The sequence below is a fragment of the Arachis ipaensis genome, chromosome B8 (assembly GCF_059453495.1).
Source record: "Arachis ipaensis isolate K30076 ecotype BB chromosome B8, ASM5945349v1, whole genome shotgun sequence".
Taxonomy (NCBI): domain Eukaryota; kingdom Viridiplantae; phylum Streptophyta; class Magnoliopsida; order Fabales; family Fabaceae; genus Arachis; species Arachis ipaensis.
Window position 1 is genome coordinate 1,323,289 of NC_142443.1, and position 14,372 is coordinate 1,337,660.

General features: G+C 30.0%; 1 protein-coding gene across 1 annotated transcript; it reads left to right on the forward strand.

The window, feature by feature from the left end:
• Positions 1 to 511: 511 nt before the first annotated feature.
• LOC107612651 (ABC transporter G family member 29-like) lies at positions 512 to 12,561 on the forward strand. The gene is made up of 23 exons (XM_016314348.3): positions 512 to 647; positions 844 to 1,214; positions 2,730 to 2,939; positions 3,039 to 3,123; positions 3,914 to 4,073; positions 4,181 to 4,257; positions 4,372 to 4,425; positions 4,513 to 4,603; positions 5,762 to 6,063; positions 7,365 to 7,963; positions 8,608 to 8,768; positions 8,865 to 8,971; positions 9,057 to 9,210; positions 9,321 to 9,473; positions 9,576 to 9,751; positions 9,841 to 10,173; positions 10,262 to 10,552; positions 10,641 to 10,724; positions 10,814 to 10,947; positions 11,046 to 11,273; positions 11,365 to 11,536; positions 11,792 to 12,046; positions 12,142 to 12,561. Exons 2-23 carry the CDS (start codon positions 865 to 867, stop codon positions 12,412 to 12,414), a joined length of 4,449 nt encoding a protein of 1,482 aa, XP_016169834.2. The 5' UTR covers positions 512 to 647; positions 844 to 864; the 3' UTR covers positions 12,415 to 12,561.
• The last annotated feature ends 1,811 nt before the right edge of the window (positions 12,562 to 14,372 follow it).

Here is a 14,372-nt window from a genome sequence, read left to right on the forward strand (position 1 = left end):
TTTGAAAGACAACGAGGCCCTTGACAAAAAAAACTCAACCCAGCTCCTGACAATTATCTCGAAATGACAACGAGGTTCCTGTGCCAAAAAAAAGTCAATGTTGTTTTTTTCACAGGGGCTAATCTGTCCCAAAAAAAAGATTAGGAGTCGGATTTGGTGTTTTTTTTTTCTTGAGAGTCTCGTTGTCCTTTCGAGATAATTGTCAGGGATCGGATGGGGTATTCACTCTAATTTATAATGACGAAGAGAATTTATAAAAATTAAAAAATTAAGTGATTATTTAAAAAAAATATTAAATGTGTTTTTAAATCATATAATAATACTTGATCGCCTCGGTGTTCCCTCTCTTTCTTTCCCTATCAATTCATCACTTTTGTATGCATCTATAATTTATTTATTATAAATAAATATTCATTAAGACTTTGAGTCCAAGTCGTTTGTCATTTGAAGTTGTTTGTGAAAACAGAAAAAGCATGAGAAAGAAAATAAGAGGCAACACATTCTCTAAGAAGGAAGTCCTGTTTCAAACTAGAAAAGGCCACACATAACTTTTCTAGTTTCCAACTCTAACAAACTAAACCTTCCCTATATTAACCACACAAGATATTACTTCTCTATCTCCTTGTCTTCTCTTATTCCAATTCAAAGTATGTATTCTCACTATAAACCTTCCTATTCTGTTATTTAGTTATGCTTGTTTTGATGTGAATCATGAATAAAGTAGTTTTTATTGTTATGTATATATAGGTTCTATAGTTCAACTCTGTTCTCCCCTGCATCAAAACAGGGGAAAAAACAGGACAACTCTGTTTTAGGACACTAACTCTGTTTTCGTCGTCTCAGTTATTAGGGAAAGGAAGCAAAATGGAGGGGAAGTTAACAAGAACCATCAGCAGGAACTTGAGTAAGACAAGTTGGAGAATGGAGGAAGTGTTTGCGAGCGGCCGATATTCGCGAAGGAGCTCGAATGTTGATGAAGATGAAGAGGCTCTCAAATGGGCTGCCATAGAGAAATTGCCAACCTATGATAGGCTTAGAACAAGTATCATCCAAACTGCTTTGGAAGGGAATGATGATGCCAAAATGGGGCACAAGGAAGTTGATGTTCGGAAGCTTGATATCAATGAGAGGCAACAAATCATTGACAAGATTTTCAAGGTTGCTGAAGAAGATAATGAGAAGTTCTTAACAAAGTTCAGAAACAGAATTCAAAAGTAAGCTCTGTTTCTATCTTTCACGTTTAATGTTCAATATAAAATTATTTAATTTGTATGTAGTCCATATAAAAGAGTTTTAGATGTATAATTAATGGTGGAAACTCAGGTGCAGTCGACTTCACGTGAAGTTGATAATTGAGAGTCGTTAGATGATTTGACTGATTTGACTAAATTTTCATCTAACGACTCTCAGCTATCAACTTTACGTGAAGTCAACTGCACATGAGTTTTCACCATAAATAATAGTGAAAATTTAGTTACAGTAAAATTCATGTAAAATTTGATAGTTAAGAGGCGTTAAATGATAATCTAGTCAAACCAATCAAATTATTTATCGACTCTCAGCTATCAATTTCACATCAAGTTAACTGTACTTGTGTTTCTACCATAATCAATATGATATATTGCTAGATAAGTAAAAATAATTAACTTTTAAATTTATTATTTAAACTATGGTTTTTGTTAAATAATTATATTGTCAATAGAACAAAATTAAATTCATCAAAATATTGATAATCTTAAAATACTTATTATTAACTAGAGAGGTTTTTCAACGAAGTGCACATGAACATTGAGTTTCGTAGCAAGCTTACAATCTTGCACCATTAAAAGTCTTAAGAATTATAGTTTGAGACTCAAAATTTCAAACTTATAGGAACAAAATCAACATAGATGACTGTGAAGTCGTGTGAACTCTTTTCAACTAGTTTCTGACTTGCAGAAATATAATACGAGTTATTAAATTTTATACTTTTCCTAACCTTTTTTACCACGTGTAAAGAGAGACAACATCATTGAAGATTTTGTTTATGATTTAGATTTGACTTTGAGTGTGCACGTGACTTGACTTATTAGTTATTACCTATGATGCACGGACACGGACACGGACACGTAGACATGCGAATTTTAAAATCTTACATGATACGGGGACACGCATATATATAAAATATAAAGTATTTTTTAGATAAATTGTAATTATATTTTGATATTTTATTGATATTAAAATATAAATTAAATTTTTTAATTTTTTTAATGTCTTATTTTAATTATATCAAGTATTTAAAATATTTTTTATTTTAATAAATAATAATATATACTATATCTAAATTTATTTTAAGAATATATGTTAAGAATAAGACTGGACACGCGGACACGTGATTGTATTTTGGTGTGTCCAGGAGTGTCCAGAGAAAAAAAAATTATTTTTTATTAAGATACAGTTGGACACAACAGACACGCATGATTTTTCCAACATGAATGGAACATAAAAGAATATGTTTCCAAGAAAGATATATATATATATATATATATATATATCTTTATTCATATTATCAAAAACAATGGTTTTTTAAATTACTCACATAAAGATTATAGCTAAAAATTATTAAATAATTTGATATAACATTACAATATTCACATAAAAATAATTTTATACGAGTATCTATGTTTTAGGTATAACTATTCTTTTTTCAATTTATGCAAAGAAAGGATTAAACTTTCTACTAATGGCAGGGTTGGAATCAGACTTCCAACAGTGGAAGTGAGGTTTCAGAATTTGACAATTGAGGCTGATTGCTATGTTGGAAGCAGAGCCCTCCCAACACTACCAAATGTTGCATTGAACATTTTGGAATCTGGCCTAAGTTTATGTGGGATTAGAACCACGAAGAGAACAAAGCTCACTATTCTTAAGAATGCTTCTGGTATTATTAAACCTTCTAGGTATGATCACATCATTATTTTTGTTTTGGAATTATATTATCTAGAAAAGTTTTCAAGTTAGTTGATCTATTATAATATTTTTGTTGTTATTGTGTGTAGGATGGCCCTTTTGCTTGGTCCCCCTTCTTCAGGGAAAACGACTCTGTTACTTGCATTGGCCGGAAAATTGGACCCTCACCTCAGGGTACCTTCCAATCCCATCATTTTCATTACCACACAATATAGCTTTATATATATTTTTCATAAAAAAAATGCTTCATATATTTATACATATTAATTCATATAATTTTCTAATTAAATAAATAATTACCAAAACAATTAAATATTTCATAAAAAAATAATTAAATTTGCAAAGCTGCGTTTGGTTTTGAAAATAAAACAAGACAAAAACACTGAGAACAAGACAGGAAGGATAGAGCTATAAAAATTTACTGTTCTTATATTTTGTTTGATGATAAATTAGAACAAATTATGAAAGTCTAATTTATTTTTATTTTTTTCATCTAAAAATTTGGGAAGAAAAATATAATAATTAAAAATATAATTATAAAAAATTAACAAGAATAATAAAAGAAAAAATAAAACATAAGTTGTGTCTCTTATTAGTATTTTTGTGTCTTTTTTGTTAGGATAGACACAAAATACACTAATTCAGTAGTTTTAGATACAATGTCTCCTCTGTCTATATCTCATCTCAGATACGATTTTATGTCCCTCTATCTCTGTCTTAGTGTCTCATGCCTGTAAACAAACGCAGTCCAATATATAAACAATTAAACTTGTTTACAATAGTATACTGATTTTTTTAGAAGATGTCAAATATATATCTTTATACATAGTGACTGATTTTTCATGTACGAATAGCATAATTGAAGTGATGTTTGTAACATGATTTTATTGCCCTAAAAAAATACTATTTTGTTAACATGAGGAATTGAAGAAGAGTGATGTTTGTATTGGTTTGGATGAAATAGGTAGAAGGTGAAATCAGTTACAATGGACACAAGCTTAATGAGTTTGTTCCTAGAAAGACTTCAGCATACATTAGCCAAAATGATGTGCATGTGGGTGAAATGACCGTTAAAGAAACCTTGGACTTCTCAGCTAGATGCCAAGGGGTTGGAACTCGTTATGGTAACTTAATTAACTAACTAACAAAAAATTTCATATTAAAACATGGGTTAATAATGTTCTATTTTTGTATTAACAACTTTAGCTTTATTGTTTAATTGTTAACATAGACTTGTTATCCGAGCTTGCTCGAAGGGAAAAGGAAGCTGGCATATTTCCAGAGGCAGAAATTGACCTTTTCATGAAGGTGCCATTAATTAATTTGAGTTATGTAGTAATTAAATATTCATAGTTATAAATAATTTCATGCATTAATTGTTTCTTACTGTGTGGAATATATTTTTGATGCTTATATATTTAGGCTACGGCATTAGAAGGAACAGAAAGCAGTCTCATTACTGATTACACTCTCAAAGTAAGTGAATTCTACTTTGACAAATTACATTAAATTCTACCATGCATGATTTCTTTTAGAGATTAATGATTTGATAATGTTATGCAGATATTAGGGCTTGATATTTGTAAAGATACTATTGTGGGTGATGAAATGCAGAGAGGTGTTTCCGGTGGCCAAAAAAAGCGTGTAACAACAGGTTTTTCTTTTTTAATTTAAAAAGTCAAAATAATATTTTTTTTGAGTTATGCTACCTGTATATCAAAATCAGCCACTAATATAAAATACATGGTGAGATACAAATACATTATGAAAATAAATTAAACCACACATATATTTATACACAAATACATTGGTGACTGATTTTGGTGTACAAATAGCATTTTTCTATTTTTTATTTTCTGGTTCAAATTTTTTTTTTTTGTCTTTTGTTTCTGCTATTTTATTTTTATTTTTATTTTTAATCCCGAAGCTTGCCTCTATCAACGTTTGAATAGGTTTAGTTTAATTTTATACACTCATCGTCAGATGTAATTATTAATTAAAAAAGAAAACCAAAAGAATTCTTCTTTATTGAAAGGAAGAAAGAACCATTCAAAGGTAATTAGAGCTTGTTGCAATAACTTATTAAGAAAATGAGTCCGGCCAAATAATACCTTGATTATGCTATACATTACCTAATCTCTGCTACATTCTAATAATATAAAACAACATTGGCCTGCATGCATTATAATAAGATGCATTTGTGTTTTTAAAATGAATAAATTTCCGTTAAATATATACAGTAGAAGGTTCTATTTCAAAATTTTATAAAGTAAATAATCAAATTCATCTGCGAAAGATTACTCATTTTTTAAATTGGTATCAATTTTTTTTTAATCAAATTTCTTTCTCACAAATTTTAAATTAATCACGTTAGTCATTCTATAATTTCTTTTGTTGATGGTGTGATATTATACATTGAGTGATACAGTATACACACTTAATTAAAAATTTTAATTGACTATTAACATAATAAATTTATAAAATTAGATCAAATTAAAACATAATTTAAAAAAAAACTTGATGCATTGAAATTTCTCGCTTTGAATTTGATTTAATCTAATTTTATAAATTTATTATATTTATCGTCAATTAGAACTACCGGATGTATATTATGATGTTACTTAACGTACTACATCAATAAACTCTTACATAATTAATAACGGAAATAATAAAAAAATTAATATAACTAACTTAAAATTTTAAAAAAATTAATTAAAAAAATTATTTTTTAAAAATTAATTTAACTATTTACTTATATTTTATAGTTTGTTCTAAGATGAAATTATTTTTTTTTCTCTTTGGTATGTTACAGGAGAAATGATCGTTGGGCCCACAAAAACACTATTCATGGATGAAATATCAACAGGTCTTGATAGTTCAACAACATATCAGATAGTAAAATGTTTGCAGCAGATTGTACACATAACTGAAGCAACCATATTCATGTCTCTCTTACAACCTGCTCCTGAGACATTCGATCTCTTCGACGATATCTTCTTAATATCAGAGGGTCAAATTGTTTATCAGGGCCCACGTGAGCATGTAGTTGACTTCTTTGAATCTTGTGGATTCAAATGTCCTGACAGAAAAGGAACTGCCGATTTCTTACAAGAGGTAGTATATCAATTAGAAAAAATTTAAAGTGTACTGAAAATATCGGTATTTTAATTATTTTAATAGTTGATTTCAATTAATATATATTATATATATTTTTTAGAATTCAAATCAACGGTTAAAATAATTGGAACACTGATATTTTCGATACATTTAAAACTCAAAAAAAATTTAAAATATATCATTATAATATAACATTAAAAATTTTTTAAGTGTATCAGTATATTATTTTAGTAATTATATATAATATATAATTAAAATTATTACTTAAACTTTACTAAAGCATTTACTGATGTACTTAAAATTTTTTTTATAACATTACAAATTACAAGTACATCACATTAATAAATTAAAACACATCAAGCTCTTGTTATTAATAAGTTAAAATTAGCAAATATAACAACAATAACAAAATTTATCCTAATAAAAACAATCTGCTATATAAATCAAACAATATAATTGCGTCTTATCATATTTATATTTATTGCAAAACTGTTTATATATAGATTTTTTTATTATTTTGTATATTTTTTTTACCATTTATCTATCTTCTATTTAATTCATTCTCTTAATTAAATATTATACTGATTTGTTCAACATATTCAAACTATTTAAAATGAGATTTTTCCATCTTTTAAAAGTAATAGATAATTATAAAAAAAACTAGATAAAATATTATTTGACATAATTACCATAAAAATTTTAAAAATATTTCATAAATACAAACATGTGTATTTATATATATTATTTTGAATAATATTATATGACCAATAAATATTATCATTTTTTATTAGTATTTTATCAATAATAATTTATATTTATATTTACAAAAATTTTACACACAAAAAATGTATAATTTATATCTATATTTATCAGAATCTGTATACATGAATCAATATAGTTTGCATCCATATTTTTTAAAAAATTACACACATAAATTAATAAAATTTATTTGTTAAAAATAATTTAATGTTTGTACTGATTAAATAATAACAAAAAACACTAAAATTGTTAGTCCAAAAATTTCTCTGTTAATCAATCGGCAAATATAAAACAATTCTATCATATCAAAATAATCAAATTTTTTTATATATATTAAATATGTAAAACTTAATCAAATTTTACTAATAATAGTTTCTTAAACGGTGAAAACTTAAGTACAGTCGATTTTCACATGAACCTGAAAGCTGTTACATAATTTGACTGATTTGACTAAATTTTCATGTAAGGCTCTCAGCAATTAAATTCACGTAAAATTTTTACCTTCTTAGACACAAATGAGAATATGATTTTGATGTCAGGTGACATCAAGGAAGGACCAAGAACAATACTGGGCAGACAGAAGCAAACCATATAGATACGTCACAGTCAGCGAGTTTGCAAACAAATTCAACAACTTCCACGTCGGCATGCAACTGCAGAGTGAGCTCTCTGTTCCGTACGACAAATCAAAGGGACACAGAGCAGCTCTTGTTTTCAAGAAATACTCTGTTCCAGCAATGAAACTGCTCAAAGCTTGTTGGGACAAGGAGTGCCTTCTCATCAAGAGGAACTCCTTCGTTTACGTCTTCAAGACCACGCAGATTGTCATCGTTGCTGTCATCTCCGCAACTCTCTTCTTGAAGACCACAATGCACCGAAGGAATGTGGACGATGCTGTTCTTTACATTGGTGGAATCTTGTTCACCATGACCATGAACATGTTCAATGGCTTTGCTGAGCTTTCACTCACCATTAAGAGGCAACCTGTGTTCTATAAGCACAGAGATCATCTTTTCCATCCTGCATGGACTTACACTCTCCCTAACTTCCTCTTAGGGATCCCCATTTCTCTCTTTGAATCTGTTGTTTGGGTTCTTATTACTTACTACACTATTGGTTTTGCACCAGAAGCTACTAGGTATACTCACTCTCACCTCTCTATGTGATGCATTTATACAGTTAAAAATATAAATATTCATGTGTTTTTTTCTGTTAATTTAAATTTTTTGAAAAAAGTAGTTAATAAAACATGAAAATTCAGGTGCAGGTAATTTTGTGTGAAGTTGATAGATAAGAGTCGTATGACAGATTTGACTAAATTGTCATCTTACGATTCTCAACTATCAGCTTCACATCAAGTTAAAAGTAGTTTATACTGTTAAATGATAGATAAGAGTCCTTAAATAATTTGACAGATTTGACTAAATTGATGCATTTATATTGTTAAAAATATAACTATTCAGGTGTTTTCTTCTGTTAGTACTCATGTGCAGTTAATTTCGTGCGTGAAGTTGATAGTTAAGAGTCGTTAAATGATCTATCAGATTTGACTAAACTGTCATCTAACGATTCTCAACTATCAGCTTTATATCAAATTAAATGCACATGAGTTTTCATCTTAATAAAAATGTAGTATCAGAGTTTAGAGTTTAATCCTTGTTAACTCTCAAAAGGAAGAAAATTCATGCAAATTCAGAAAAGCTCTTACGTGAGGAGACGTGATAGAAGTAGTTTCATAACTATAGTATGGAGTTTTGAATCTTATAAAATATTTTCTTGTAGGTTCTTCAAGCACTTGTTGTTGGTATTTCTAGTCCAACAAATGGCAGCTGGAATGTTTAGAGTAATTTCTGGAGTTTGTAGAACAATGATTATTGCCAACACTGGTGGAGCCCTCATGCTGCTTCTTGTATTTTTACTTGGTGGTTTCCTCATCCCAAAACGTGGGTAACTTATTATCCAAACTTTAACATAAATGTATGCTATGTGTTTGAAGAAAGTACTCACACACTTATCATATTATCATTAATCTTTAACAGGTGACATTCCAAAATGGTGGATATGGGGCTACTGGATTTCTCCACTGACATATGCTTTCAATGCATTTTCTGTGAATGAAATGCTTGCTCCAAGGTGGAATCATCCGGTAATTAATTATTTCAAAAACTATGAACATTATTTGGTGTAGCACAAATTGTTTCTGACTTAACTTTCACTGCTTAACTTAACAGTCCTCAGATGGTTCTCCCACATTGGGTGCAAAAACATTAGATACATTTGGTGTTCCAGATGAGAAAAGATGGTATTGGATAGGTGCAGGGGCTCTTATTGGTTTTGTAATTTTCTACAACATTCTCTTCACTATTTCACTGATGTATCTGAATCGTAAGAGCTCACATATCCTCATCAATATTTCTAGTGATCAATTATTTATTTCTTTCATTTTACTCACTAACTATTCTTATTGGTATGTCTGGTATCATTTGGCTCACTAGCTATTGGAAACAAACAAGCAACTATATCTGAAGAAGAAGCAAGTGAAATGGGGGTTGGAGGGGACTCCAAGGAAGAACCAAGACTCGCAAGGCCTGAGGCCAACAAAGAGTTTTCACTTCAACCATTGTTTGTTGCTGATGGAAATAACACAAGTAATAAAACATCAAATTATAACATAACTTTTAACTTCTCAATTATGATTTACCTGATAAACATGCTTGATCATACTTAATTGTCATGTTTTGTATTTTCAGGAGAAGTGGCAATGCAAAGAATGAGAAGCCAAAGTGATCCTGGTGGATTGAAAAAGGTTGATTCATCATCAGTTGAGTTAGCAACTGGAGTTGCTGCAAAAAGAGGAATGGTTTTACCTTTTCAGCCACTTGCTATGTCTTTTGATAGTGTTAACTATTATGTAGACATGCCTGCTGTAAGAATCCCCATTAAACATGTTCATTTATTTTAATAACAAATTTTTCATGGGAATCATGAAGCCAGATTTGATCATAATTGTGACAGGAAATGAAAGATCAAGGAGTGACAGACGATAGGCTACAACTGCTTAGGGAGGTAACCGGTGCCTTTAGGCCTGGAGTTCTAACTGCTCTTATGGGAGTTAGTGGAGCTGGAAAGACAACTTTGATGGATGTCTTAGCTGGAAGAAAGACAGGTGGATACATTGAAGGAGATGTCCGAATCTCTGGATTCCCTAAGAATCAAGAAACCTTTGCAAGAATTTCAGGGTACTGTGAACAAACTGATATCCATTCACCCCAAGTTACAGTCAGAGAGTCTTTGATTTTCTCAGCCTTCCTTCGGTTACCTAAAGAAGTTAGCAACCAAGAAAAGATAGTAAGAACACAAAGCATAATATCTGTTTTGTTATTCTCTTAATTAAGGTAGTGAAAGATATTCTTACAATGGTTTAAAATCTTTGTAGAAATTTGTGGATGAAGTAATGGATTTGGTGGAGTTGAATAATCTCAAGGATGCAATGGTTGGGCTTCCAGGAGTTACAGGGTTATCAACAGAACAGAGAAAGAGGCTAACAATAGCAGTTGAGCTTGTTGCTAATCCTTCAATCATTTTCATGGATGAGCCTACATCAGGTCTTGATGCAAGAGCAGCAGCCATTGTTATGAGAACTGTGAGAAACACTGTTGACACTGGAAGAACAGTAGTTTGCACAATTCACCAGCCTAGCATTGATATCTTTGAAGCCTTTGATGAGGTACTAATCAACTTCAAAATTTTCACATCTCTTGTGTTTCTCCTGATCATGTATGTTACTGACATTTATATATTTCCTATTCCATTAGTTGCTATTGATGAAGAGGGGAGGACAAGTGATCTATGCAGGACCATTAGGAAGAAATTCCCACAAGATTATTGAATATTTTGAGGTATTACCATAACTAGATATATTTATATAAAAAATTCTTGTTAAAAAAGGGGCTCAACATCTGATTTCATGTTTAAACATTGCTCAAAGGCAATTGAAGGGGTCCCAAAAATTAAGGATAAGTATAACCCAGCAACATGGATGCTAGAAGTAAGTTCCATAGCAGCTGAAGTTCGTCTCAGAGTGGACTTTGCTGAATACTACAAATCGTCATCCTTGTATCAGTAAGTATATAGATTAAATAGCTAAATTATTAGCAACTTGACAATTGCATATACATTTTTGGTTTGAGCAAACATTTATATATATCCTTTATGAGCAGGAGAAACAAAGCTCTTGTAAAGGAGCTAAGTACACCTCCTCCTGGAGCAAAAGATTTATATTTCCCAACTCAGTATTCTCAATCCATATGGGGACAATTTAAGTCCTGTCTATGGAAGCAATGGGTTACTTATTGGAGGAGTCCAGATTATAACCTTGTCAGATATTTCTTCACCTTGCTTGCAGCTCTCATGATTGGAACAATATTTTGGAGAGTTGGAAAGAAAAGGTTGGAGATGCCTTTTTATGTTGAGATCTTCAATCATATGTCTTTCATTTCAATTAATATGATTATTATATTTTGCTTGTCATCTATGCAGAGAGACCTCTGGTGACTTGACCAAGATTATTGGAGCATTGTATGGTGCTGTTATTTTTGTTGGTATCAACAACTGTCAAACTGTTCAACCTATAGTAGCTATTGAAAGAACAGTGTTCTACAGAGAAAAAGCGGCTGGAATGTACTCAGCTTTACCTTATGCTATTGCACAGGTCAGAAGATGGATTATTTACTTTAGAGAACCATATTGTTATTTATTTATTTGAAGATGATCACTCACACGTAGTTATCTTCATATGAAGTTGATAATTGAAAACCGTTAGATGGCAATTTAATCAAATATGTCAAATCATCTAATAGTTCTTAACTATCAACTTTAAATGAAGATAACTATACGTGAGTCTTCACCTAATTTGAATTTAGGATCTGTTACTTATTATGGTGATATTGATTTTTCATTATTGTAGGTTTTTGCTGAAATACCATATATACTTTTTCAAACTATATACTACTCACTCATAGTGTATGCTATGGTGAGCTTTGAATGGAAAGTGGAAAAGTTCTTTTGGTTCTTCTTTGTCAGCTTCTTCACCTTGTTGTACTTCACATACTATGGCATGATGACTGTTTCCATCACACCAAACCACCAAGTAGCAGCAGTATTTGCAGCTGCTTTCTATGGAGTCTTCAATCTCTTCTCTGGCTTCTTCATTCCAAGACCAGTAAGTATATACCTTTTCCAATTTGCTAATTCTTCAAAGCATGTTATAATCTTCTTGCTAACTAGCAACATTATCCAACAACTTTGGCATTACAGAGAATTCCTAAATGGTGGATTTGGTATTATTGGATATGTCCAGTGGCATGGACAGTGTATGGATTAATTGTGTCTCAATATAGAGATGTAACAAAAGAAATTCTTGTGCTTGGGACAAATAATCACACTGCTATCAAAGACTATATTGAAGATCATTATGGATTTAAACCAGATTTCATGGGACCTGTTGCTGTTGTTTTGGTTGCATTCACTCTCTTTTTTGCCTTTATATTTGCCTACTGCATCAAAGCACTCAACTTCCAAACTAGATAAGAGAAAAGGATTGATGGAACAATCTAGAATTCTTTTAAATCATTGGCTGATTTCTATAGTTTTTCTTGGCAGAATCAAAATGAAAAATTAAAGCACAATTCTTGCCAATTTCACCATATGTACCTTGTGTATATGACAGTATATTTTTCTTTGCTAGCAAGTTTTCAGAGTTGTCATCTTGTCTAGTGGTATAAATGTAAATCATGTGGACATATATGTAATTTTGTTGTATTGGTTTGCTACACCTACATATATAGAAATAGAATAATAAAATTATGATAAACATGCTTATCTTATGTCATAATTGATCTCGAGATGAAAAAACTCTGGAGATTTTTTCACTTTTAGTGACTAAAATTGATATATAAAGTGAAGGGGTTACATACTTACATGCAATCATTCTTTTTCTCTTTTATTTAATGAAAATGTGTTATTATATGCAAAGAAAGTCAAACTCTTTTGAGAGAGAGAGAGTCTTATAATGTGGTCTTCTTCTCTATTTTTCAAAACACAATCATAATTCTTGGCTTGAAATTAGTGTGTAGAGCCAAGTCAACAAGACATGTTTTACTGGGCAAGGGTGATGATATAAAGCCTTTATTATTTATTATTAATTATTATAAAATTAAATTCTAGATGAATTGTAATAGCAAGCGGTTTAACTTGTCAAGGTCAAATTCTAGATGAATTATGCTGATCTGTCGTATCATGCATAGACAAAATAAAAATATCTAATAAAGAGGCAGCAATTTTTTCTGCCCAAATTTCTTTGGTCAAAGTTTTGAACCTTCAACACTAGTAGTGTATGCAACTGTTCCCTCTTGTTTGTGAGTATTTACAATATAATATAGACATCATTTTTAGTATTTATGAACTGTCAAATGGAATATATATATTTGTTTATTGTCGCTGTTCCGTTGTCATAACGCATTTCCACGTTTTGACTAAACAATATTATATTACAAAATGGCAAAAACGTCAGACCATATAATTAATATAGTGAAAATGAAGTACGTAACTGACAATTAATGTGAATTTGACCAACTTATATATTGCGGTGCTAATCTAAATAATAGATACTTTAGAACGGTCTACTAGTACTTTTCATGCTTCATTGAAATTCCTTTAAAGTAGAATTTTCGTTGAGTTCAATTAATAATATCCATATCAAATATATCAAATCCAATTAAATTGTGGAAAACTAAATAGCGGAAACATTCAAGTCATTAATTCATTAGTCTCTTATCCTTTAATTTGATGGAATATTCATAATTTTCAGTTTCATAAATTTTTCTCTTCTTGAAGTTCAACCCACGCCAAAACTACTTCGGGATTCATAATATTCATAATTTTTCTCCTGGATTCCCCTCATCACATGATTCATGATTCATGATGAATATAAAAAGCTATATCTTATCTTATTAATATATAAAAAAAAAATTAAATATACACATATTGAATTTATAAAATTGCTACATATCCACTAACTAGGAAGACCGATGAAGAGGAATTAGTCATGTAGAGACATTCAATGTTCATGACCGAAAACATCAAAATAATTATTATTTGAACAACTATATATATATATATATATATATATATATATATATATATATATATATATATATATATATATATATATACCTTAGTACTTTAAATTACCTTTTATTATATATAAAATATAAAAAATATTAGATGACCATAATATCTAAACTAACACTAAAAAATTTCATATTTTTTAATTAAAAACATTATTAGTCTCTTAACCATTTTTTTGGTTAAAAAATAAAAACTCGAACCCACTTGGTGTGTATTATATTCATCCCAATGAAGACCGATATAATATAATATGGATCCCGCTAGAGAGATAATGAACTATGACTGATTTTGGAGTTCACTAAGTATCGAACTCTTGAGTTTTCGGATTTAACATACTACTCATCCCAAAAATTTCAGCT

Coding starts and splice junctions, on each gene's coding strand:
- LOC107612651 (XM_016314348.3), top strand. CDS start 865: ATGGAGGGGAAGTTAACAAGAACCATCAGCAGGAACTTGAGTAAGACA. Junction 8,769..8,864: donor TGGTTTCCTCATCCCAAAAC/GTGGGTAACTTA, acceptor AATCTTTAACAG/GTGACATTCCAAAATGGTGG. Junction 9,474..9,575: donor TGCTGATGGAAATAACACAA/GTAATAAAACAT, acceptor TTGTATTTTCAG/GAGAAGTGGCAATGCAAAGA.